Here is a 24,055-nt window from a genome sequence, read left to right as displayed (position 1 = left end):
CATGTGCATCCTTAGCCAGACCTGGGAGGAACAGGTGTCCCAGGTGAAGAGGGGGCTGGGCTGCCTCAAGAAGGTGGGACTGACGTTAAAAGCTGGAAAGTGCAAGGTGGGACGGCAGAGGTGTTGTGTCTGGGCCACAAAGTGGGAAGCGGCTGGCCAAGGCCAAGATGGGGGCTCTTAAGTGCTGGGAGAAGACCCCGTCCCAGTTTGGACCCCAGAGGTATTGGGGTAGCAAAAGGGTTCAAGCCGCATAAACCTTCCTACATGCGGCCTGCAAGTGCCATCAAGCACACCCGACCTAAGGGAGGGCGTGAGACTGGACTGTCCTGGTGTAACTCACACCAAGGAATGGGAGAGATGCTGGGGCATCCATGGGAACGTTGGTGGGTTCGAACTTCCCCAGGTCACTGGCTGGAGTGACCTCGCTCAGTTCGGTCTCGAAGGGGGGAGAGATGTGACGAACTGGGAAAGTTCTTAATGTTTTCTCTGAATACTGTGTTGGTGCCTCAGTGTCCCCATGGCAGTTCTTAAGTATCTGGCAGAGCAAAGGGCCAGTGCACCTAAATGCCTGACACTCTGTCTCCTAGCAACTGATGGCCTGGGCCCCTCCCCTGCAAAGGTGCCAGCTGAAGGTGTTGGAGACAAAGGGATCAGGTGACCTCCTGGCCCGGGAAAGGGGCTGAGGAGAGAGGAGGGGCTGGGAGGGGCTGTTAGTCTGGAGCTGGCTGGGGTCAAGGGTGGAGGGCAGACCTGGGGGTCTGGCTCACTGCCCCCCAGAATGGACCCAGCCGAGGGGTCCGGTTCGCTGTACCTACAAGCTCTGTTTTAGACCCTGTTCCTGTCATCGAATAAACCTCTGTTTTACTGGCGGGCTGAGAGTCACGTCTGACTGCGAAGTGGGGTGCAGAACCCGGTGGCTTCCCCAGGACCCCCCTGGGGTGGACTCGCTGTGGGAAGCGCACGGAGGGGCAGAGGATGCTAAATGCTCCAAGGAGAGACCCAGGAGATGAAGCTGTGTGAGCTTCTTGCCCTGAACAAGTCTGCTCCAAGGGAGAGGAGGCTCCCCAAAGTCCTGCCTGGCTTGGTGGGGAGCAGTTCCAGAGCATCGCCCGGTGACTCCGTGACACCCCCGCATCATGAACCCCTCATCCTCCTGCACCCTAATCCTCATCCTCAGCCCTGAGGGCCCCCGCATCATGAACCCCTCATCCCCCTGCACCCTAATCCTCATCCCCAGCCCTGAGCACCCCCGCATCATGAACCCCTCATCCCCCTGCACCCTAATCCTCATCCTCAGCCCTGAGGGACCCCGCATCATGAACCCCTCATCCCCCTGCACCCTAATCCTCATCCCCAGCCCTGAGCACCCCCGCATCATGAACCCCTCATCCCCCCGCACCCTAATTCTCATCCTCAGACAGAGCCCTCATCCCCCCACACCCTAATTCTCATCCCCAGCCAGAGCCCTCATCCCCCTGCACCCTAATCTTCATCTCCAGCCCTGAGCGCCCCCGCATCATGAACCCCTCATCCTCCTGCACCCTAATCCTCATCCCCAACCCTGAGCACCCCCGCATCATGAACCCCTCATCCCCCTGCACCCTAATCCTCATCCTCAGCCCTGAGCACCCCCGCATCATGAACCCCTCATCCCCCCGCACCCTAATCCTCATCCCCAGCCCTGAGCACCCCTGCATCATGAACCCCTCATCCCCCTGCACCCTAAACCTCATCCCCAGACAGAGCCCTCATCCCCCTGCACCCTAATCCTCATCCCCAGCCCTGAGCACCCCCGCATCATGAACCCCTCATCCCCCTGCACCCTAATCCTCATCCCCAGCCCTGAGCACCCCCGCATCATGAACCCCTCATCCCCCTGCACCCTAATCCTCATCCTCAGAGCCCTAATCCCCCCACACCCTAATCCTCAGCCCCAGCCCTGAGCCCCCCTGCAGCATGAACCCCTCATCCTCAGCCCCCTCTGCACCTTGATCCTCTGCCCCAGCCCTGAGCCCCCCCGCAGCATGAACCCCTCATCCTCAGCCCCACAGCCCACACCCCAACCCTCTGCCCTAGCCCTGAGCTCCCTCCTGCATCATGAACCTCTCAGCACCAGCCAGAGCCCTCATCCCCCTGCACCTTAATCCTCAGCCCCAGCCCTGAGCCCCCTCCTGCATCATGAATCCCTCATCCTCAGCCCCACAGCCCTCACTCCTGCACTCCCTCCTATCCCCAAACTCCCTCCCAGAGGGTGCACCCCCTCCCCCTTCCCACACGCCCCTTCCCACCCCCAAATTCCCTCCCAGAGCCTGCACCTCTCACCCCTTCCTATGCCCCCACCCCCAGCCCAGAGCCTGCAGCCAAACTCCGTCCCAAAGCCTGCACCCCTCACCCCCTCCTGCACACCCACCCCCTGTCCCAGCCCGGAGCCTGCACCCAGCACCCAAACTCCATCCCAAAGCCTGCACCCTGCACCCCTCCTGCACCCTAATCCCCAGCCCAGGATCTGCACCTCAGACCTCCCCCCCCCAAACCCCATCCCAGAGCCTTAGGCAGGTGGGGGTGGAGTTTGCGGGGGCGGAGTTGGGGAGGCAGGTTCTGGGCACCACAAAATTTCTACAAACTTGCCACCCATGGGCTGCAGGGATTGTTCCAGTGGATGCAAATTGCTCATGTGGGTACGGCTTGCAGGGTCAGGCCCAGAATCTGGGCTATGCAAGGGTATTTGTTCTGTTTCCTAAGGATTAAAGCGAATTTGACAGTGGTTCTGCTACCGTACTGTGCCTTCTTTGCACAGTAGTCTAAATGGCCAGAGGAAAGAACAAATGATAAATAATAGGCAACTACAGGATCATGTACTTCCACAATCATAAAAATAATACAAAGTTCTATAAACCTCCTGCCAAATTAAAATTTCTACTTTTATAAAATAATGAGATGGATAAAAAAATATGTGTGGAGTCCCTAGTATATCTCTCCTATTTAATGTTTAGTATCTTATATCCAGAGCAAACATAATTGACTAAAAATAGTTGATGGATGTAGACACCGGAAAAGGAGGGCATTCGTGAGGGGGATTCGAGCAGTTACAGGATGACATTCAGGAAAGGAATGGTTACGCTGAATAAAATGGAAAACATTCTGACACGGAGATCTCTTACTCATGAAATATTCTCCTAAGGGAAGCGGCAGAAGCTGCATTGCATTTGATTCCTTCACATACCGCACAGTCAACCTATGGAACTTATTGCTTGGGGATGCTGTGAAGGCCAAAAGTATAACTGGGTTCAAAAAAGAATTAGAGTTGTTCATGAAGGATTAGTCCATTAATGGGTATTAGCCAAGATGGTCTGGGATCCAATCCCATGCTCTGAGTGTCCTTAGCCTCTGACTGCGAGAAGCTGGGAATGGATAATGAGATGAATCACTCAACAGTTGCCCTGTTCTGTTCACTCCCTCTGAAGCATGTGGCATTGGCCACGGTCAGAAGACAAGATACTGAACGATACTGACCATTGGTCTGACCCAGTATGGCTGTTCTAATTTAATTTAAAGCTAATTTAAAATTAGGGTGGTTAATCATTAGCAAATATAGTGCAGGGAAGGGAAGCAATCTGCACGGGTAAGGCCTTCCAAGGACGCCCCTCACAAGCTCTTTCATAAGGTGTGTGCGTAGGAGCTGGACATGCCGTCCACTTCCAGGAGCCACCTGAGGTAAGCACTGCCTGGCTGGAGCCTGCACCCCATACCTCCCCCTGCACCCCAACCCGAACTCTGAGCCATCTCCTGCACCCCAAACTCCTCATCCCCAGGCCCACTCCTGAGCCCACACCCCCAGCTGGAACACCCCCCCCCCCCAACACCCAACCCACTGCCCCAGCCTTAAGCCCCCTCCTGTACCTCAAACTCCTCATCCCTGGCCCCACCCCATGGCCCACACACCCAGCCAGAACCCTCACACCCCCACACACCTCCGACCCCAACCTCCTGCCCTAGCCTGGTGAAAGGGAGGGAGGGAGGGAGGGGGAAAGGAGTGAGCAGAGGCAGGGCTTCTAAGAAGGGGTGGGGCAGGGGCGGGGCCTTGGGGCAGGGGTGTTTGGTTTTGTGCAATTAGGAAGTTGGCAACCCGAGTTTAGTGTTTGGACTTTATGAAATACTTGGTAGGTTGCTGCATGCATTGATCTCATTTATTATAGCTGTATCCTACATTATAAGGTAATATTTGGTCTGTAACTACAGAAGTGTTTGCTATGAAACTGGAAAAGCTCAGAGTCAGGAGAGAGACATTGCCAAGTGTGACATACTACTTTATCACAAGAGGTGGTGTCTCCTGCCAAACAAAAGAAGGCCTATAAACATCAGACATGCCATTGTGGGACATCATAGAACAAAAGACTTTGCTGATGGCTCCCCCCTCACCCATGAAGAGGAGACATGCATGAACATTCATCCCAGCAGTTTGAACTCTAGGAGAAGTGACTAAAAATACCTGACCAGAAGGAACTTTATCTCTATGCTGCTTGAACTCTGTGAGGCAAAGACACCTAAGCATAAGCAAGAGATTCCCCAGCGGGCTAGCCTGGGTTAGCTCTAAAGGACACACAGGGCTTGCTAACTATAGAAACTTCGAACTATAGAATGTAAGACTGTTTAACTTATTTGTGTGTACGTTTACCTGCTTTAACCTTATAAATATCTCTCACTTCTCTTTCTCAGCCAGTAAATGTTTAGCTAGTTTACTACAGGAGTGGCTAGAAGCATTGTCTTTGGCTTGAGATCTACAGTGCAAGGGGGTAAGTGACTGGTCCTTTGGGACTGGGAGTAACCTGAATATTATTGTGGTTTTTGGTGTAAGGGACCATCCACCACAAAGGCAAGACAGGTGCGTGTATCCAAAGGGGTCTGTCTGTGACTGCAGGCTGAGGCTGTCATCCTGCCTAAGGAGTTCACACTTGATGCTGGGTTAATGAAATCAAAGCAGAGCTTGGCACAACCCATTTGGGGTTTGTGCCCTGCTGCTTCATGGTCTGCCCTGAGATTGGGACGCGTGCCGTGAGCCCCCGGACGGGCGGACAGGAGCCAGGCCAAGCACAGCCAAAGGTTCCCACCAGTGACAAAGGATGCTAAGGGGGATCGCCGCCCGGAGCAGGGCTTTGGGAAAGTCCAGGAAAGCGGGTCGGGAACCAGCCTAGGAGACGGCCAGGGAAGAGGGAGACCCACCAGAACCCCATTACAGCTGGTGTCCAGGCCAGCCTCTGCCATGGCCCCACCCACCCCCCGCCTGGGGCAGGCCTGGGGCCCTCCAGGCTGTGGGGCCCCTGATGCGGCCCAGACTCATCGCTGCCCTGCACAGCTGTCACTGAGGGGGGCGCCATTGCAGGCAGCACCTTAGCCACCCCCTGCCCGCCGCGCCATTGGAACAGGCACCGAAAGGGCCACCCCTCATTTGGGGCCCTCCCCCCACACTTCCGGAATCGGAGGCGGAACGTACCAAGCCTACTCGCCCGCCCCCGCGAGCTGAGTCGCTGTGGAACCGGCCGCGGCGGCGTTCGGGAAGGAGGGGCGTGGCCTGAGGGGCGTGGCCAGGCCGCCGGGCGGGGGGGGGCAGTCACGTGGGAAGATGGACCCGGTGCTGTACGTGCTGGCCGCGGCGCTGCTCGCCGCCCTCATCGTCTTTGCCAGCCGGTTCCGGGGCCAGGCGCAGGCAGGTAAGGGAGGGAGTTCTCCCCTCGGTCCGCCCCTCAGGGGGGCCTGTCCTCACCTCGGTCTGGCTCTCAGCCCGCGGGGGCGGGGCAAGCTTGTTACCTGGGGGGGGGGCTGAGAGGAGCTGGGGGCCGCCCCGCCACATGCCTGGGGGCAGTTAGACCCCTGGGGGGACGGGGGGCAGACAGGAGGGAGCAGCCAGGCCCCTGAGGGGAACAGGTGCCTGTGGGGGAGGATGGGGGGCCTGCCCCACCTGGGGGCAATTAGACCCCTGGGGGGAACAGGGGCCCGTGGGGGGGCAGACAGGAGGGAGCAGCCAGGCCCCTGAGGGGAACAGGTGCCTGTGGGGGAGGATGGGGGGCCTGCCCCACCTGGGGGCAGCCAGACCCCTGGCTCACTGATTGGGGGGGGGGAACCGGGGGTGGTAGAGACCCGGGGCATTAGAGGGGAAGTTGAGGCAGGCCAGTGGTCAGGTCCCCATGAGGACGATGTAATGTGGTGTTTCCACAGCCTGCTGTGCTGTGACACTGTTGTGGGGGTGCGTTGCCTGGCACCTGGTTTATATCAACCACGGTGATCAGTGAAACGTGACTTTTTTTTTTTTATTTTGCGGGGACAGCATTAGTGCTTCACTTCTTCGCTCTCCATTTTATTAGCATCATTGGTATTGCAATAGCAACTGCAGGCCGTGCTCAGGAATCAGGGCCCTGGTGCTGTACACATGCACAGAATGAAGCCGGTTCCTGCCTCGAAGAGGTTATAGTCAGAGTAACTGCTGACTGTTTTCTGCAAGAATATGCAAAGAAAAAAATCCTGGCTGGTCTTCCGCTATCAGGCTGGATGTATTGATTGAAATTGACTCTTGAGGGCATTTCTGCTGCCCCATCTGTTAGGAATATAACTTTTCCCATGGCAGACACATTTACTCATCACTTTCCTCAAATACCCTGCTTCAGCTGTTGATCATACTGGATGCTCCAGATCCTGAAGAAAGGAGAATCTGTTTTCCCCCGGTGAAGCACTAGGACCCCAATGGTGAAATGCTCTTTGTGGGGATTCCTCATGCCCTGGACTGTGAGATTTGGTTATATGTGGGGTAGAGCGATTCCTCAGACTGTGTTAGAAAGCAATTCCCACCCCAGGTCCTCTCCTAGGAGATCTTGTGAACACAACTTGGAAAGTCTATAAAGAGGGCAGAGTTCAAAGCCTTAAGTCTGGTTTACATTAGAAAATTAGGGTTGGCCAGACTGACTCAATCAGGGATGTGAAAAATCCTCCACTGAGTGGTGTAGTAGAGTCAACTTGTGTAGCAACATTAGGTGGACAGAATTCTTCCATCGTTCTAGCTACCGCCTTTCAGGGATGGGGATTACCTACTCCGATGGGAGAAACGCTCCTGTCAGGATAGGCAGTGTCTACAGTGAAGGGTTGTAATGGCACAGCTGTGCCACTGTAGCATTTGAAACATAGACAGGCCCTTAAGGTTTAAACACACACACACACAGAGCTTTTGGCCTTGTCTATAGCAGGAAGTTTTCACACAAATTTCCCACTGTTGCTACCGCCAGGTCAACTTGATTGGTGATAGCATCAGGGAAGATGATATGCTGGTAGCTAGCAGTGTTTTAGGCACCATGTTATGCAGCCCTGCTCTGAGAAGGGGTTTGGTGACACAGCGCCTTAAAATGGTGTTGGCTGCCTGTGGATGCAATAGTGTATAACTGCTGCTGCAGTTTCCTTGCAGCCCAAATGTCATTAGCGAAAGCCAAATGGAGCCATAAACTGTCCAGTTCATAATTAAGAAACCTCTCCCTTCACTTTTAAAATGCACTGAAGACTCAAGTTGAGGTCTGTGCTAGAGACTTTTGCCGGGATAATAATGTTAGTTAAGGTGCGTAAGTGACATTTTTCTGTCAACAAAAGCACTAGTATAGAGGCAGTTACACCAGCATAAAAGTGCTTTGGCTGGTATAGCTTATGTCACTTGCCAAACTAGTATAAACTATTCCAGCAAAAGCACTTTTTTGCTGGCATAAACTCTATCCACAACAGAAGGGTTTGCTGGTATGGCCGTACCTTTTCTAGTGTAGACCTGGCCTTAGCATTTCTTCCACAGCAGCTCAGGACCTTGCTGATACCTAAGGCAGAGCAGGCAGCTGCCTTGTCCCTACCTTAGATGTTGACACATTGGTAACTTTTGTGGGAGAAATACCACTTCCTGAATGGAAGACTTACAAGCCAGGGTGAAGCAAGAACTGTGTTTTGTCTCAGTTTTTGGTGGGGGGAGAGGAAGAGGGAACAACTTCCTTACATTGAAGCCCAAGCATCTATTTATTAATGATCTGGGATCCCAAATAGACTTTGTTTAAAATTCGTTTTGTTTCAAATCAGTTTATATTCCTAATGTTTTAATTGTGTTGAAGCTTTTTTTAATGATGTTTTGTGACACCACCTGACTTGTCTTTGTCCTCAAACAGAAATGTTTTATTATTTAATTATTTATATTGATTCTGTAGCCTCAAAGCACTTTACAGAATTGCAAACCTTGGGCTTGATCCTGGCGTCCTTGCACACCAAAAGGTGGTTTTCAAAACCACTGGGACTCCCATGCATTTGATGGCAGGATGCAGTCTGCCACAGGGGTCACTTCACTGCTCTCTCTTCTCCGGTAGAAGGCAGCAGCTGTTACAATTATGTTAGTAATTCTACATCCTGCTGTGAAAGGTGCTTTAGGCCAGGCATCTTCAGCATGGGGGCTTGCAAATAGGTTTAGGGGGTTGTGATAACCTCACAAGGGGAGTTCTGTATGTCTGAATAGAGGTCCCAAAACTTCTCTGATGTGATGAGAGGTCACAGTAAGGAAGAGGTTGAGAACTGCTGTTTTAGACAAGTGTGTAGTGAGAACAGGTGCTCAGTGTCACAGTTTCAAGGTAACTGCATCTATATTTCTTACTCTGTGGGTGCCCTTTGTGCACTTAAAGGTTTCCAGCACCCAGCCATCACCTCTCATGGATGGAGATCTGTGTCTCACTTCCTTGTGAGTAGGGGTTTTAATGCTGCACAGCTCCCTGATCTACACTGTACTAACCCCAGCAAGCCAATCTGCTATTACCTCTGCTTTGCTTTCTCTCCAAGGTATTGCCTGCATTCACAAGTTACCACACAGCTCTTTCTGAGCAAGCATGTTTATTCATAAGTAAGGCTAAGGCTTAGTCATGGGCATTTTTAGTAAAAATCATGGACAGGTCACGGACAATAAACACAAATTCTTGGTCCTGTGACCTGTCCATGACTTGTACTATATACCCCTGACTAAATCTTTGGTGTTCTGGGGGGCTCTGGGGGTGCAGCTGCTACTCTGGAGGAGGGGCTCTGAGGCACCCACGGTGCTGGTGGGGGTGGCTCCGGGCTGCCCACTGCTGCTCAGGGTGGGGACTCTGGGATGCCCACTGATTCTGGGGGGAGGCTCTGGAGCATGCGCTGGTGCTCGGGAGAGGGAGGGTGGCACAGGACCACCGCTGCTGGCAGGGGACGGCCCCGGGATGGCTGCGCTGCTGCTGGTGAGAGGCGGCTCAGGACTGTCGTGTTACGGAGGTGGGGGGCAGTGCGGCTGCCCGAGATGCTCAAGTGACCCCGGGGTCAACCACACCTGCCAGCTGCAGAAGTCACGGAATCCCGGAAAGTCATGGAATCAGTGACCTCTGTGAGAGACTCTCGGCCTTATTCATAAGGGGAAAACATTACAGTGACTGTATATAAAAACTATAAAAGAACCTACATACATGCTTGAAAGGTCACTCCTACCCCACACCCCCACTCCAACATAGATGGTGTCAAGTCCTTCAAATCCCACAAATGGGTTTTCCCTGTGGTTACAAGTTCTCATCAGTCTTTAGATCAGGCACCAGATTGAAGGTCCTGTCAGTTTAAGATCAGGCTGTTTATCTAGATGTTCGGTTTGTTTTTTTCTTTTCAGTGGTCTCGGAAGAATCCAGTTTAAAGCAGACTATGCACTTTCCCAGGAGGTGGTACCTCTCGGGAGGTGTTATAACCTGAATGATTTGCCTACTCACCCCTTTCTGTTCACACTTCCCGCAAGAGCTGTGATAACCCTCCTCCCATGGAATGTGTACAGTCCCTAGCCCAGAACTATCCATGCACTTAATGCAATATGGTCTCCAAAAGACATTGCAGAAAGCTGCCCATCTGTCAGTCAGGACCTTGACTTTGTGTCTCCTTGAAAGAGCAGTGCCTGCAGCAGCACAGTTTTATCCTGCTGGGACACTAGTGCAGTCCCACTGAGAGTAAAGAGTGCTGCCTATTTATGAAAACCAGAAATTACCCTATATCACTTTCTAATGTTTGGAAAATTGAAGCTTGGGAGTAGGGGACCAAAGATCCCTTCTGGGCTATATCATTCTATCCATCAGAGATGGCAGACAGCGAGAAGCATCCTGCGGATTTGCAGGATTTTTTTTTTAAAAGGCGTGAAAATTATAGGATATGGGTGGCATTATAGGATGAGGACAGTTGCATGATGGGAACTTTTCTCGTAGCTCCCAGAATTCCCTGCATGACTCATTTCTACCCCACAATGCATTGGGCAAGTCTCCCAAAAGGCTTTGCACTGGAGAATGGCTTATGGCACGCTGGGATACCTATCTACCCATGATACACCACACCTGGCATTGACACATACACTCCTGGTGAGTACACACAGTGCCAGCACAAGGAGCCAAGTATGCGCATGAATGAGCAATTTACTATCTGCTGCGACTCTATGCTAACATAACTGATGTTAGACGATGTGTAGTGCACACATGGCCTTGTTCTGTATGCCAAGACTGCTATGCAGTGTCGTACACCACATTGGTAAAACTGTGTGTGCAACATATGTATGGCTTTTTTTAATGGTACGCCTTCGGCCATGCTCATTTGTGCTACTAGCTCCTTGGATGTCACAAGCTGAATAAGTTTGTGGATAGCGGAGAGAGGGTCTTGCAGGAAGTGGTGTGGGGATGGCTTATTTGAAATGTATTCGTAAGGCGGTTGCTACAGTAGTGCTTATCTCTATGCAAATGTATAAATAAAAGCAGTTGATGGTGCTTTTTCGTCTGAGTCAGTACAGAGCTAGTGACCCAGGATACCAGTAGCGCAGTGTTGCAAAACTGTCACAAAAATCTGCCAGCCCAGGCACAATGTTGACATGCTGACTGACCATGCTATTAAAGATGATAATGTTATATGAGGAGAGACCATATTTTACATGCTGATCAAAAAAATAAAAATTCTTTGCTGTGGGCAAACACATTAACATTGTGTAAAGTTGTGTTAGGGAGCACTCTTGGAGGTATCTTATTTGAAATTAGATGTAAAACTGCCAGTATAAGCGTTTTGGGACATGAAAGAACCGCTGGCGCTCTGGGAATGGGCACCAGGGAATGGATCACTTGATTCCGTTCTGTTCATTCCTTCTGTGGTACTGGCATTGGCCACTGTCAGAAGACAGGATACTGGGCTAGATGGACTTTAGTCCTACCCAGTATGGCCATTCTTATGTTGTATAACATTATAACCCCAATGCCTTTGCTAAATTCCAGTTTGGAAAACTGTTCTGCTTTCACTGGGTGGTTTGTGTTCTTTCCTCGTTTAGCTTCGTATAGTGTTGCTTTGCATGTTGTTTGCTGTGGAACCAGGTGAAGTGAACACTTCTGGTTTTAAATGGCTTTAGGCTCTTTCCGGGTTTCTTGTCTTGCCCCATTCCGCTAGTGGGTTTCAAAATCCCAAATGAAGCTGATCTTGCCGCCCACACATAGGGAAATCCAGTTTCCTGCTGAACCGAGGTGTCTGCTGGATGTGGAAACACTGAGTCATAAAACTGGAAAAATTGGATAAAATTAAACATGCACAACCACAGTATCTCAGTTTTCCTGTTCTGTTTTTTCATTTCTTTGTTTTGGTGTTGTCCTTTAATTGGGGCAGGTTGTAATGTATTATTATATTTTGCTCAGGGTTTATAGTGTGCTCTGTTCTGAACAAAGCTGGGATTGAGAAGTCCCCATCTAAATAGGCAAGCAATACGGGTCAGTGACTCTGGGCATTAGTTTCCAGTGTTTTGGTTTTTTTAAAAATATACTAAATACTGCTTTCTTTGCTGGATTAACACTGATAGATTTGGGGACTAGCCATGTGATTTGAGTCAAGGTGATGCGGTCACTCGGTTCACACATTTGTCCTTGTGAGGGCTGAGAGACGAGTTTGAAATGAACACACACTTTATAAATAGATTTATTTCTCATGAAATGTGTAACGGTCCCTGCTTCTCAGGAATTGTGTTCTGGGTATTTTTTTTTTAATTACACAAAATAAATGAGCACTAGAATTTCCCAACTGATGCGCTATGTGAAGATGTCTTTAAAATTTGACAGGCATGTTGAATCCGTTTAGATTAAAGGATACCAAGCCTTGAAGGGTGAAATGTTTTTTAAGAGGCTAAGAAATACCATATATGTGTTTTGTATAGGGCCTCCATATGCACTGTATCCCAAAACACTTCTCGGAGTTTTTTATAATAGTTACAAAGTGCCATAATAAATATTTGTGGTATACTGTATCTCATTGAATTATTTTATAGCTCTCAGAAGCATGCTAGGCATGTCACAGAAGATAAGACACGTTCCCTACCCTAATGAGCTTACTCTCAAAATTTTAGACATGATACAATAAACGAGGGTGCCAAACAGAAGGCGATGAATGGGTGAGGAGGAAGAGCGTTACCATCTGAACATATGGTAGTGACTTCCTCAAGGATTTTGTAGTGAATATTATTCTCCTATGGTGGGACCACAATAGAAGTGAGTTTTTAGTATGGGTTTTACAGAGGGGGGTGTAGTAACATGGCAGAGCAGTATGTGGAGGGCACTCTGAGCTCAATCCTGCAAGCTGCTGGCCACACTGTCCCCAAGCCAACCAAGAACTTATGCACATGCTTAACTTAAGCATGTGAGTAGTCCCCTCACATGCTTAAAGTTAAGACTTCAGTGAGACCATTCTCATGCCAAAGTGAACCATGTTCTTAAGTGCTTTGCTGGCTCAGGTCCAGAGTGAAACACTTAGGGACAAGTGGATGAAGCAGGTCATGAAGGGTGGCATTGCTGGAGCAGCAGAGGGGGTGGGATGGGATGAGATGTATGTCTGGATGAGTAGGTGGGGTGAAATTATGTAGGTGACAGAAGTATAAATTTGATGCTGCGAATGCTTGACAAATCAGCCAACAGGCCAATAGTCAGGGGACAGGAAGGTTGTGGGGAGACTGGAGAAAGCTGCATCACTCTGTTACAGACTCTTCATCCGTGATTTGTAACCTTTATGAGTAGATAGGTGAACTCAAGCATGGTTGTATGTATCCTTGAAATATGATATAGGTAGCTTGTACCTCTTGCTAATTTTGATCCACCAGCACCCACTTCCATACTTGTCTATTCTGAGGATCACAGAATCATAGAATATCAGGGTTGGAAGGGACCTCAGGACCTCATCTAGTCCATCCCCCTGCTCAAAGCAGGACCAATTCCCAACTAAATCATACCAGCCAGGGCTTTGTCAAGCCTGACCTTAAAAACCTCTGTGGAAGGAGATTCCACCACCTCCCTAGATAACGCATTCACCGCCCTCCTAGTGAAAAAGTTTTTCCTAATATCCAACCTAAACCTCCCCTGCTGCAACTTGAAACCATTACTCCTTGTTCTGTCATCTGGTACCACTGAGAACAGTTTAGATCCATCCTCTTTGGAACCCCTTTTCAGGTAGTTGAAAGCAGCTATCAGATCCCCCCTCATTCTTCTCTTCTGCAGACTAAACAGTGCCAGTTCCTTCAGCCTCTCCTCATCCCTCCACTGGACTCTTTCCAATTTTTCCACATCCTTCTTGTAATGTGAGGCCCAGAACTGGCCACAGTACTTCAGATGAGGCCTCACCAATGCCAAATAGAGGGGAATGATCATGTCCCTTGATCTGCTGGCAATGCCCCTACTTATACAGCCACAAATGCCATTAGCCTCCTCGGCAATAAGGGCACACTGTCGACTCATATCCAGCTTCTTGTCCACTGTAACCCCTAGGTCCTTTTCTGCAGAACTGCTTCCTAGCCATTCGGTCCCCAGTCTGTAACAGTGAATGGGATTCTTCCGTCCTAAGTGCAGGATTCTGCATTTGTCCTTGTTGAACTTCATCAGGTTTCTTTTGGCCCAAACCTCTGATTTGTCTAGGTCCCTCTGTATCCTGTCCCTACCCTCAAGCGTATCTACCACTCCTCCAAGTTTAGTGTCATCTGCAAACTTGTTGAGAGTGCAGTCCACACCTTCCTCCAGATCATTAATGAAGATATTGAACAAAAACGGTCCCAGGACTGACCTTTGGGATGCTCAACTTGAAACCGGCTACCAGCTAGGCATGGAGCCATTGATCACTACCCGTTGAGCCCGACGATTTAGCCAACTTTCTCTCCACCTTACAGTCCATTCATCCAGCCCATACTACTTTAACTTACTAGCAAGAATACTGTGGGAGGCCGTATCTCAAGCTTTGCTAAAGTCAAGGAATAACAAATCCGCTGCTTTCCCGTCATCCACAGACCCAGTTATCTCCTCCTAGAAGGCAATTAGGTTAGTCAGGCATGACTTGCCCTTGGTGAATCCATGCTGACTGTTCCTGATCACTTTCCTCTCCTCTAAGTGCTTCAGAATTGATTCCTTGAGGACCTGCTCCATAATTTTTCAAGGGACTGAGGTGAGGCTGACTGGCCTGTAGTTCCCCAGATCCTCCTCCTTCCCTTTTTTTAAAGATGAGCACTGCATTAGCCTTTTCCCAGTCATCCGGGACCTCCCCCGATCGCCATAAGTTTTCAGAGATAATGGCCAGTGGCTCCGCAATCACATCTGCCAACTCCTGTAGCACCCTCGGATGAAGTGAATCTGGCCCCATGGACTTATGCTCGTCCACTTTTTCTAAATAGTCCCGAACCACTTCTTTCTCCACAGAGGGCTGGTCACCTCCTCCCCATACTGTGCTGCCCAGTGCAGCAATCTGGGAGCTGACCTTCTCTGTGAAGACAGAGGCAAGAAGAGCATTGAGTACATTAGCTTTTTCCATATCCTCTGTCATAGGTTGCCTGCCTCGTTCAGTAAGGTGCCCACACTTTCCTTGGCTTTCTTCTTGTTGCTAACATACCTGAAGAAACCCTTCTTGTTATTCTTAACATCTCTTGCTAGCTGCAACTCCAAGTGTGATTTGCCTTTCCTGATTTCACTCCTGTTCACCTGAGCAATATTTTATTCTCCTCCCTGGTCATTTGTCCAATCTTCCACTTTTGTAAGCTACTTTTTTGCATTTAAGATCAGCAAGGATTTCACTGTTAAGCCAAGCTGGTCGCCTGACATATTTACTATTCTTTCTATGCATCGGGATGGTTTTTTCCTGCAACCTCAATAAGGATTCTTTAAAATACAGCCAGCTCTCCTGGACTCCTTTCCCCCTCATGTTATTCTCCCAGGGGATCCTGCCCATCAGTTCCCTGAGGGAGTCAAAGTCTGCTTTTCTGAAGTCCAGGGTCCGTATTCTGCTGCTCTCCTTTCTTCCTTGTGTCAGGATCCTGAACTCGACCATCTCATGGTCACTGCTTCCCAGGTTCCCATCCACTTTTGCTTCCCCTACTAATTCTTCCTGGTTTGTGAGCAGCAGGTCTAGTAATTTCTGCTAGTTGCCGGAAGAAAGCCTCGTCCAACTCATCCCCCTGGTCTGGTGGTCTATAGCAGACTCCCACCACAACATCACCCTTGTTGCTCACACTTCTAAACTTTAATCCAGAGATTTTCAGGTGTTTCTGCAGTTTCATACCAGAGCTCTGAGCAGTCATACTGCTCTTACATACAATGCAACTCCCCCACCTTCTCTGCCCTGCCTGTCCTTCCTGAACAGTTTATATCCATCCATGACAGTATTCCAGTCATGTGAGTTATCCCACCAAGTCTCTGTTGTTCAAATCACATCACAGTTCCTTGACTGTGCCAGGACTTCCAGTTTTCCCTACTTATTTCCCAGGCTTCTTGCATTTGTGTATAGGCACTTCATATAACTTGCTGATTTTCCTGCTTTCTCAGTCTGAGACAGGATTCCTCCCCTCTTGCACTCTCCTGCTCGTGCTTCCTCCTGGTGTCCCATTTCCCCACTTACCTCTGGGCTTTGGTCTCCTTCCCCTGGTGAACCTAGTTTAAAGCTCTCCTCACTAGGTTAGCGAGCCTGCTTGCAAAGATGCTGTTCCCTCTCTTCGTTAGGTGGAGCCCGTCTCTGCCTAGCACTCCTCTTTCTTGGAACACCATCCCATGGTCAAAGAATCCAAAGCCTTCTCTCCGACACCACCTGCGTAGCCATTCGTTGACTTCCACAATTCGACGGTCTCTACCCAGGTCTTTTCCCTGCACAGGGAGGATGAACGAGAACACCACTTGCGCCTCAAACTCCTTTATTCTTCTTCCCAGAGCCACGTAGTCTGCAGTGATCCACTCAAGGGCATTCTTGGCAGTATCATTGGTGCCCACGTGGAGAAGCAAGAAGGGGTAGCGATCCAAGGGCTTGATGAGTCTTGGCAGTCTCTCCATCACATCGTGAATCCTAGCTCCTGGCAAGCAGCAGACCTCTCCGTTTTCTCAGTCGAGGTGGCAGATAGATGACTCAGTCCCACTGAGGAAGGAGTTCCTGACCACCACCATCCACCTCCTTCTCTTGGGAGCGGTGGTTGTGGAACTCCCATCCTTAAGACAGTGCATCTCACATCTTCCAATCGGTGGAGTCTCCTTCTGCTCCCTTCCCGTAGATGTATCTAGTCCACTCTCCACATTAGTACCTGTGGAGAGAACATGAAAATGGTTGCTCACCTGTATCTCCATTGCTGATACATGGACTCCCCTCTTTCTTCTTCTGGAGGTCACATGCTGCCAAATTTCTTCACCGTCCCTCTGTCCCCTCTGCTCAGCCTGCTCCAATTCTTCAGAGCGTTGTGCCCGTAGAAGCATATCCTGACGTCTCTCCAGGAAATCTTCATTTTCTCTTATGCAACGCAGGGTCGATACTTGTTTCTCCAGAACTCGAACCTTCTCTTCCAATATAGAGACCAGCTTGCACTTTGTACCAACAAATTCGCTTCTGTCCTGTGGAAGAAACACAAACATGGCACAACCTGTGCAGGTTACAACAGCTCAATGCTCACCTTCCATAATTTCTTCCTTCTAAGAGCTTCCCTAGCTGATGCAGCAACTCGCAGAAGCCCGCAAGATGAAACTGCACTGAAGTCAGCATGGGAAAATGAGGCAACACTGCATGCACAGATTGTAATCTGTAGTTCTTATTTGTCGACAAGAGTTTTCCAAGTGTAGCAAGAAGTGCAAAATACACACGTTTGCAGGTTTTAACAGGCCAGATGACGTCAGGTCTGAATAGCTGAAGTGCAAAAACAACCAAAAAGACCTGAATCATCTGAGAAGAAGAAAAACACTTTTGGGTCCCACATTCTGCTTACCAGATGTGAGGAGAAAATAATATATATTTTTTAAAAATCATTTATAGGGCTGAAAAATGGAAATTCAGCACAAAGTGTCCTTTTTTGGGGGGGTAAGTTCCAAGAGCCATGGGCCCATGATAGAATGACAGAGCCACCTCATCTAGAGCTAGTTCATGGTCACAACAGTATTTGAAGTGCCTGTCCATAGACACTCCTAAAGGTGCAGAGAGGTGTTTGGTGGGATCAATGGGAGCCTTAGGTGCTTTTGAAAATTCCGCTGGGCACCCAAGTGCCTTTAAAAATCGAACCCAGCAAGTTTAAGGGTGGGGTTTTCCAAATGCTCTGTGTTTGCCTACCTCCTGCATAGATTAACCATGTTGATTTAGATATAATTTGCCTATTGTTGTTTCTGCTCCTTTTCTCCCTACCTCTGCCTGATTGTCAGATCCTTGGGCCACCCTTCATGACTGTCGGGGAAGAGCCAGCATGTAGTAGGTGCTACCATACAGAAACATCATCATTATAAGGGGGCAGCGGGAAGGAATGACATTCTCTCTGTGTGAAAGATACCTGATCTAAACATTGCAAACCATTCCACCTGCTAGTGTATCTCTAATTGCCGGCCAGCTAGCTCCTTTCACTCTTGCGATGGGATGACTGCAACAGATCAATTATTAAACCTCTGATTTAAAATGTTCCCCTTTTTTCAGCTGACGAGGAACACCAGCGAAATGTGGCAGCCGTGGTGGCGAGGCCTCAGCCTCACACTGATGAGCGGGGAGAAGGGATGCCCAGACGCCGAAGGAACATGGGCAGCAGGATGCTGGCCCAGAGGAGAGCACAACAGGCAGAAGATGGGATGGAAGGTAACTTCTGATTCAGCTCCGCTTTTAAAAATGGATCGGGCTAGCAAATGATCTTGGTTTGGGTTAAGTATGAGGTAAGGGTCCCAGAATGTCCTGTCCAGCTGCACAGACTGGAGACCACATAGCCCGAAACTGACCTGACTTAGTGTCTTAATAATCTGAAGGTAAATTTACACACAACTTTCTTCAGTGTGTTAGATCTAGGGTGACCAGACGTCCCAATATTTGGGTGGTCATCCCGCATCCCTACCGATCTTGGGTCGGGACGCAATTTGTCCTGATATTTCGCTCCACCAGCAGCACTGGGTTTTTTTGCTCTGCTGGCGGACCCCCCGCACCCCAATGTCCCGATATTTTCTTCTCATCTGGTCACCTCATATCACTAGAGATCATTTGCCCATCACTGAAATGCAGCTGTTTGTAATAGATTGTGGCAGCCGTTCTGTGCCAGCAATGCAACGCTGTTTCTGGGAGGAGGATGAAGAATACTGGATTTTTTTCTCCCTCAGTTTGAAACTACAAGGGGAAATCAACAGAAAGGCAGAACATAGGTAACCAGGTTAGAATGTGACCACCTTCACGGGGGCTAACAGCTCGACCCTATGAAAAGTGCAAAGAGATCTTAGGGTACAAACAGAATTGGTACCTTGGTGTTTATACCCTGCCTCAGCAGCAGAAAGCATTGGTTTAGTGCTGTCTTAGGGGAAAGAACACCACCTACTAAATCACCAATTCCACTTCCTGCAGCATCTGGGTTCTCCTTGGTGGGCTCAGATCCAAATACCGATCAGAGCAGACCCTGCTAACTTGAGATGGTATCAGATTGGAACACTGTGAGGTTTGGTTGTAGGTCAGTGTGGACAGAGTCCTGTAATTTTGTTTTGCATCTTGAGTTAGTAACCACGTTATCTTGGTGTGGTTATGGTCAGGAAAGTGCCTATAAGTAACACCTTTTTATTCCCTGTAAATGCTGTTTGCTGACTTTTCTAGCCAAACTACCTTTTTGTCACTCATACCCATTAGCTCTGCAGAGCCAGTACAGCTGTGGGTGAACGAGTTGGATGCTTCTCCAGCTTGCAACATGAACAGCGTTGTTCGCTGAGTTATGGACCAAAAGGACACTACTGGTGTCAAGGGAGCTTGACTCTCCAATCCTAGGTTGAGTTTGTAGGGCTCCCATCCAAGTGCTGGTCAGAGTAGACCCCACTTTGCTTGAGATTGCAGCACTGAATGATACAGTATCATACTGGGAGGAAAGGGAATCTTGTCATTGATAAAGAGAGCATGTTTGATCGGCAGTCAGTGAGAGAGAACATGGCACGGCATGATGCATTGTCTTGGAGAGAATCACACTTTACCAGCTTTTATTTTCCTACTGTTTTTAGTAGATGTTTGCATTTGCTTTGGCAGGTAAATGTGCCATCTAAGCTAATTATATTTAGCTGTGTCACACATGGGAGATTGACAGGGTCTAAACTTTGCTGTTTCTTTTGATGTGCTGGCACACTTGAAAGACAGTGAAATCTAAGTCTTTTGATGTCTGAAGCCTGGGCCACTCAGACTTCATCCTGAGGAGCCAAATGTGAAGATATCAAAGCACAGCTGCTTATGTTAGTTTGTACTTTAGCAGTGGAAGAATACTTGTCATCAGCCCATATAAATTCGTTTGTCTCAGTGCACATCAAAGGCAAGTGACTTAGCCCTTATATAAAGTTGTCTTTGTATTGACATCTGTTTGCTTGTTTCTACCGTCTATCATATTAAGAAAACTCCTTTTTTTTTCTTCCCTGAGTGTCCCCTCTCTCATCTCTATTTTGTGCTGCTGGTGCACACTCTTGAGTACCTGAGCATTGCTAATGCCTCATAGGGTACGTCCACACTGCCTGCCGGATTGGCGGGTAGCGATCGATCTATCGGGAATCGATTTATCGCATCTCATGTAGACACGATAAATCGATCCCCGAACACGCTTCCCCGTCTACTCCGGAACTGCACCAGAGCGAGAGGCAGAAGCAGAGTCAACAGGGGAGCCGCGACCGTCGATCCCGCACTGTGAGGATGGGAGGTAAGTCGATCTAAGATATGTCGACTTCAGCTACGCCATTCTCGTAGCTGAAGTTGCGTATCTTAGAGACACCCACACCCACACACACACACACACCACCAACCAGTGTAGACCAGGCCATAGAGAGAGCACAGGCAACAGAAATCATATAGTGGCTGGACTTGCAACCGCTTTTTGTGGACTTGCCGCTGTCTTCTGCGGGCTGCCTTTAGATCAGTTGCAGGGCTGTAGGCATCTAGGATTTCAGTTGATGTGTGCTTAAAAATAAGCTGCTCCTCTGTCTCTTTTCTGGTTTAGGCTTGTGTTATGGATCAGATGCTTTGGTCCGGCTGAGCTGAGCTTTGTGCACAGAGCACCTTTTCAGTTGACTGGTCCTGGGGCTGGTTCGGGGCCGGCCTGGTTCCTGACACAGGCTAAAGCAGACTTGAAACTAATTACACCAGCTGCCAAAGTTCCCTTTCTCCACAAGTACTCCCTTATATTGAGAGCTGAGAACACATTGACATAGGAATCTCTGCAGTCACCAGAGGATCCCCCTATGCAGGATGATCCTTTTGGGGGCAATATCTGGTTTGTCCTAGGAGACTGGTACGAAGTAACCCTAGGAGACCTGAGATTTGGGCCTTCTGTAATTTTTGTTCAGACACTGGATGTAGGTCGTGAAGATTTTTTCCATCTTACAATTAAATTTCCTTGCTAGAATAAGACCCCTTCAAGGGAAGAAGGGTGACCTTGTACTTTTGCTGACTCCACTGAGTTGCTATATCACTTCAAGACTGAAGTCTTCTCCTGTAGACTGAGGGAAAAGATTAATTCAGAAGATTAAATCATCTGGTCTGACCTCCTGTACAACACAGGCTATGGAACTTCCCTGAAACAGCTCTTGTTTGAACTACAGAATTCTATCCTTTTTCTTTATTTTTTCTTTTTTTTTTGGAGAGAGAATCTTGATTTAAAAATTGACAATGATGGAGAGTCCACCATGACCCTTGGTAAATGCTTGCAATGATTGATTACCTTCACTGTTAAAAATATGCACCTTATTTCCAGGGTAACTTCACCAGCCATTGGATCTTGTTATATCTTTCTCTTCTAGATGGGAAGAGTTCATTATCTAATATCTGTTCCCCAGATTGGTACTTATAGACTGTAATTAAGTCATCCCGTAACCTTCTGTTTGTTAAGCAAAAGAGATTGGGCTCCCTGGAGTCTCACTATAAGGCATATTTTCTAATAATTTAATTATTCTTGTAGCTCTTCTCTGAACGTTCTCCAATTTATCATATAGTGCTAGGAACAGGATTCCTGGTGCTAGCTTCTAGTTGTCATTGCTTGATTCTTGTGTCCAGCCTGTTCAATTTGTATTTTAATCTCGATGGGTGCTTATAACAAGCTATTGAAATAAGTTAGATGAAGGCTTAATTTTATTTACCGGACCTGATATCTAGATTTTGAGGGTATGCGGGGGAGGAATAGTTAATAGAAAGAGAGATGGAAAATGATTATTTGAGGGGGGGTTGGCGTTTGTAAAATACCGACCCTTAGCAAGTAGAACAAAATCAAGTTGAAATCTCTTTTTGTGGCTGCTTCTTCCTGCAGTTGGGGTGGGGCAGGACGTCTGAATAACTAGCAGATTGGCACAGAAAACAGGGCTGAAACGCCTCACGCCAACGGTTTCCCCACAGAGTTTTGGACCCCAGTGTGTAGGCAGGCTCCTTATACAAAGGTTCTGTGTGGGCTGTGGCCAGTCATGCAGGCAGGCCTGTTAGCCAAGTGTCCCACGCGGGCTCCACCTGCTGAGTAAAATTGTCAGTGGTTAGTTGACTATTTAAAGAAGGTCATCTCTTCTGAGAGTAACCATGTCTATTAATAACCTGCTCGGATCAAAATGGTGGGACAGACTTTTGATAGAGTGATTCTCAAAATGAGTGAGCCCAGGGAGCTAATTGCTAACGTCCTTATTTCTAAACTGGCTTAGAAAATAGTCTTGGACTGGCAGGTGCTGACCCTCCAGACTACGGTGGTGGTGCTGCTGCTATTAATACTAGTTGCCTAGATCTGCATGGTGCTGGACAAACAGATGACTAAGCTCGAGCTCTGGGGGGGCTTTCAGTCTAAGTTGGGCATAACACAGCAAGATGGGCAACTGCTGGGGACCTTCCTGGGGCTGGCATTACACCAGTGAAGATAATGAATAAACTTACGGTTAGGTACTGAATGCCCTGTTTCTGTCTGAAATAGTAATAAGTTGGGGGCACAGTAGAGTAGAGAGGAAAGATGGCCCAGTGGTTAGGGCACTAGCTTAGGGCTTGGGAGACCTGGATTCATTTCCATGCTCCACCACAGACCTCCTGTGTGAATTTGGGCCAGTCACTGAGCCTTTCTGTGCCTCAGAACAAAACAGGAATTTCAAGTAAGAATGTGAGTTTGCAAGGCTCAGGATTTGCATGTGAGAGTGAGTTTGCATGGCTCAGGAATAGCATTAGCTGAAACCAGCTTTGAAATCTCTTTTTAGTTGATTCAGGCGGAGGTGGCCTTTGCTGGTGCTGACTTTCACTGATTCACCAAAGCTCATATCTCCGGTGAAGTCTGATTGTTTTTAGAGTTTAATGGTTTTGCTGAAAGCTTTTATTCAGACATCAGATTGAGTGGCAGCCCTGTACTCAAGCTGGGTCTGCAAGCCCAGAGTTGTGGCTTGTTGCTGCTAAAATGCTCAGTAGTGAAGTAGTTAACTTTCTGGGCGCTTTAATTGTCTTTGGCAAGTTCAGAAAAGTATCTAACCTCCTATGGGTTTACTCAAACCTTCTGAAGCCTTGGTTCCTAGTAAAATGACCAAAATCCCCCAAGAATGCACATAAAACCATATAGCACCTTGCACGATGGGGCTGGGCCCTCTGAGTCTTATGGCAATAAGATAATTCTTATTGTTTATGCCACAGGATCCTCTGCTTATCTGGTGAATAATCGCTGCTGTTTATTAATTGTAAGACAGTCACCTCAAATGAGATCAGAGCCCCATTGTGCTAGACGCTGTATGAACGTGTAGTGAAAGACGCTCCCTTCCTCAAAGAGGCGATAATCTAAACAGACAAGCCAGACAAGGGTGGGAGGGAAAACAGGCACAGAGAGGTGAAATGACTTTTCCAGGGTTCACAGCAGGCCAGTGGCAGAGGTCTCCTGACTCTCACTCCAGTGCCCTAGCCCAAAACCATGGAAAACATCAGCATTTGGGGAGATATAGGTTCACCTTTCTGTGCTACTGTTTCTTTGTCTGTCTGCAGACTCAGGAAGACAAAACTCAGTTTGCATTGGGTCACATCTGGAAAGTTATCCTTATGCCTCTCTACCTGTAATCAAATCTGCAGAAACCAGTAGAGCCCCCAGAGAAATGCTAGCACAGCAAAGTGTGCCACTGAGCACCAGGACAATGTAGCTTTTAAAATATAAGGAAATAAAAATCCCAATTCAAACATAGCAGATTAAAATGTAGTCGTTGACATGCAGTCCTTTACTTACCTCCTGAGACCTAGCGCTCAGCATGGTGTGCTTCCTCCAGAAAGTATCACATGCCTAATGCTTACTGGACAGTTTAGCTGCTTAGTTGTCAACTGCTGTGTGAAGAGCACAGAAGCTGCAGTTTGGGCCCTTACAGGGTTTTGGTTTTTGTTTTAAAATCAATTTGCCTTTTTAAAATGCACAGGACTGATTTGTGTAGCATTTAAATCTGCAGCTGTTAATAATTTTGACATATGAAAAAGTGCCTACATAAAATTCATCTTAATAATGCTGTGCTTTGAATTTATTTTAAATCCTATTATTGTTTTGTAATGCTCCTTAAATAGTGGATCCTATGTACACCTTTATGGG

General features: G+C 48.5%; 1 protein-coding gene across 1 annotated transcript in view; it reads left to right on the top strand.

The window, feature by feature from the left end:
- Nucleotides 1-5,587: 5,587 nt before the first annotated feature.
- Nucleotides 5,588-24,055, top strand: part of DDRGK1 (DDRGK domain containing 1) — a 50,642-nt gene continuing 32,174 nt past the window's right edge. Inside the window, exons 1-2 of the mRNA XM_050943437.1 lie at nt 5,588-5,708; nt 17,968-18,123. Coding sequence (XP_050799394.1) covers nt 5,621-5,708; nt 17,968-18,123 — 244 coding nt within the window. The 5' untranslated portion in view covers nt 5,588-5,620. The remainder of the gene's footprint in view (nt 5,709-17,967; nt 18,124-24,055) is intronic.

Source organism: Gopherus flavomarginatus, chromosome 3, assembly GCF_025201925.1.
Source record: "Gopherus flavomarginatus isolate rGopFla2 chromosome 3, rGopFla2.mat.asm, whole genome shotgun sequence".
Lineage (NCBI taxonomy): Eukaryota > Metazoa > Chordata > Testudines > Testudinidae > Gopherus > Gopherus flavomarginatus.
This window is presented reverse-complemented; position numbering and strand designations above follow the sequence as displayed.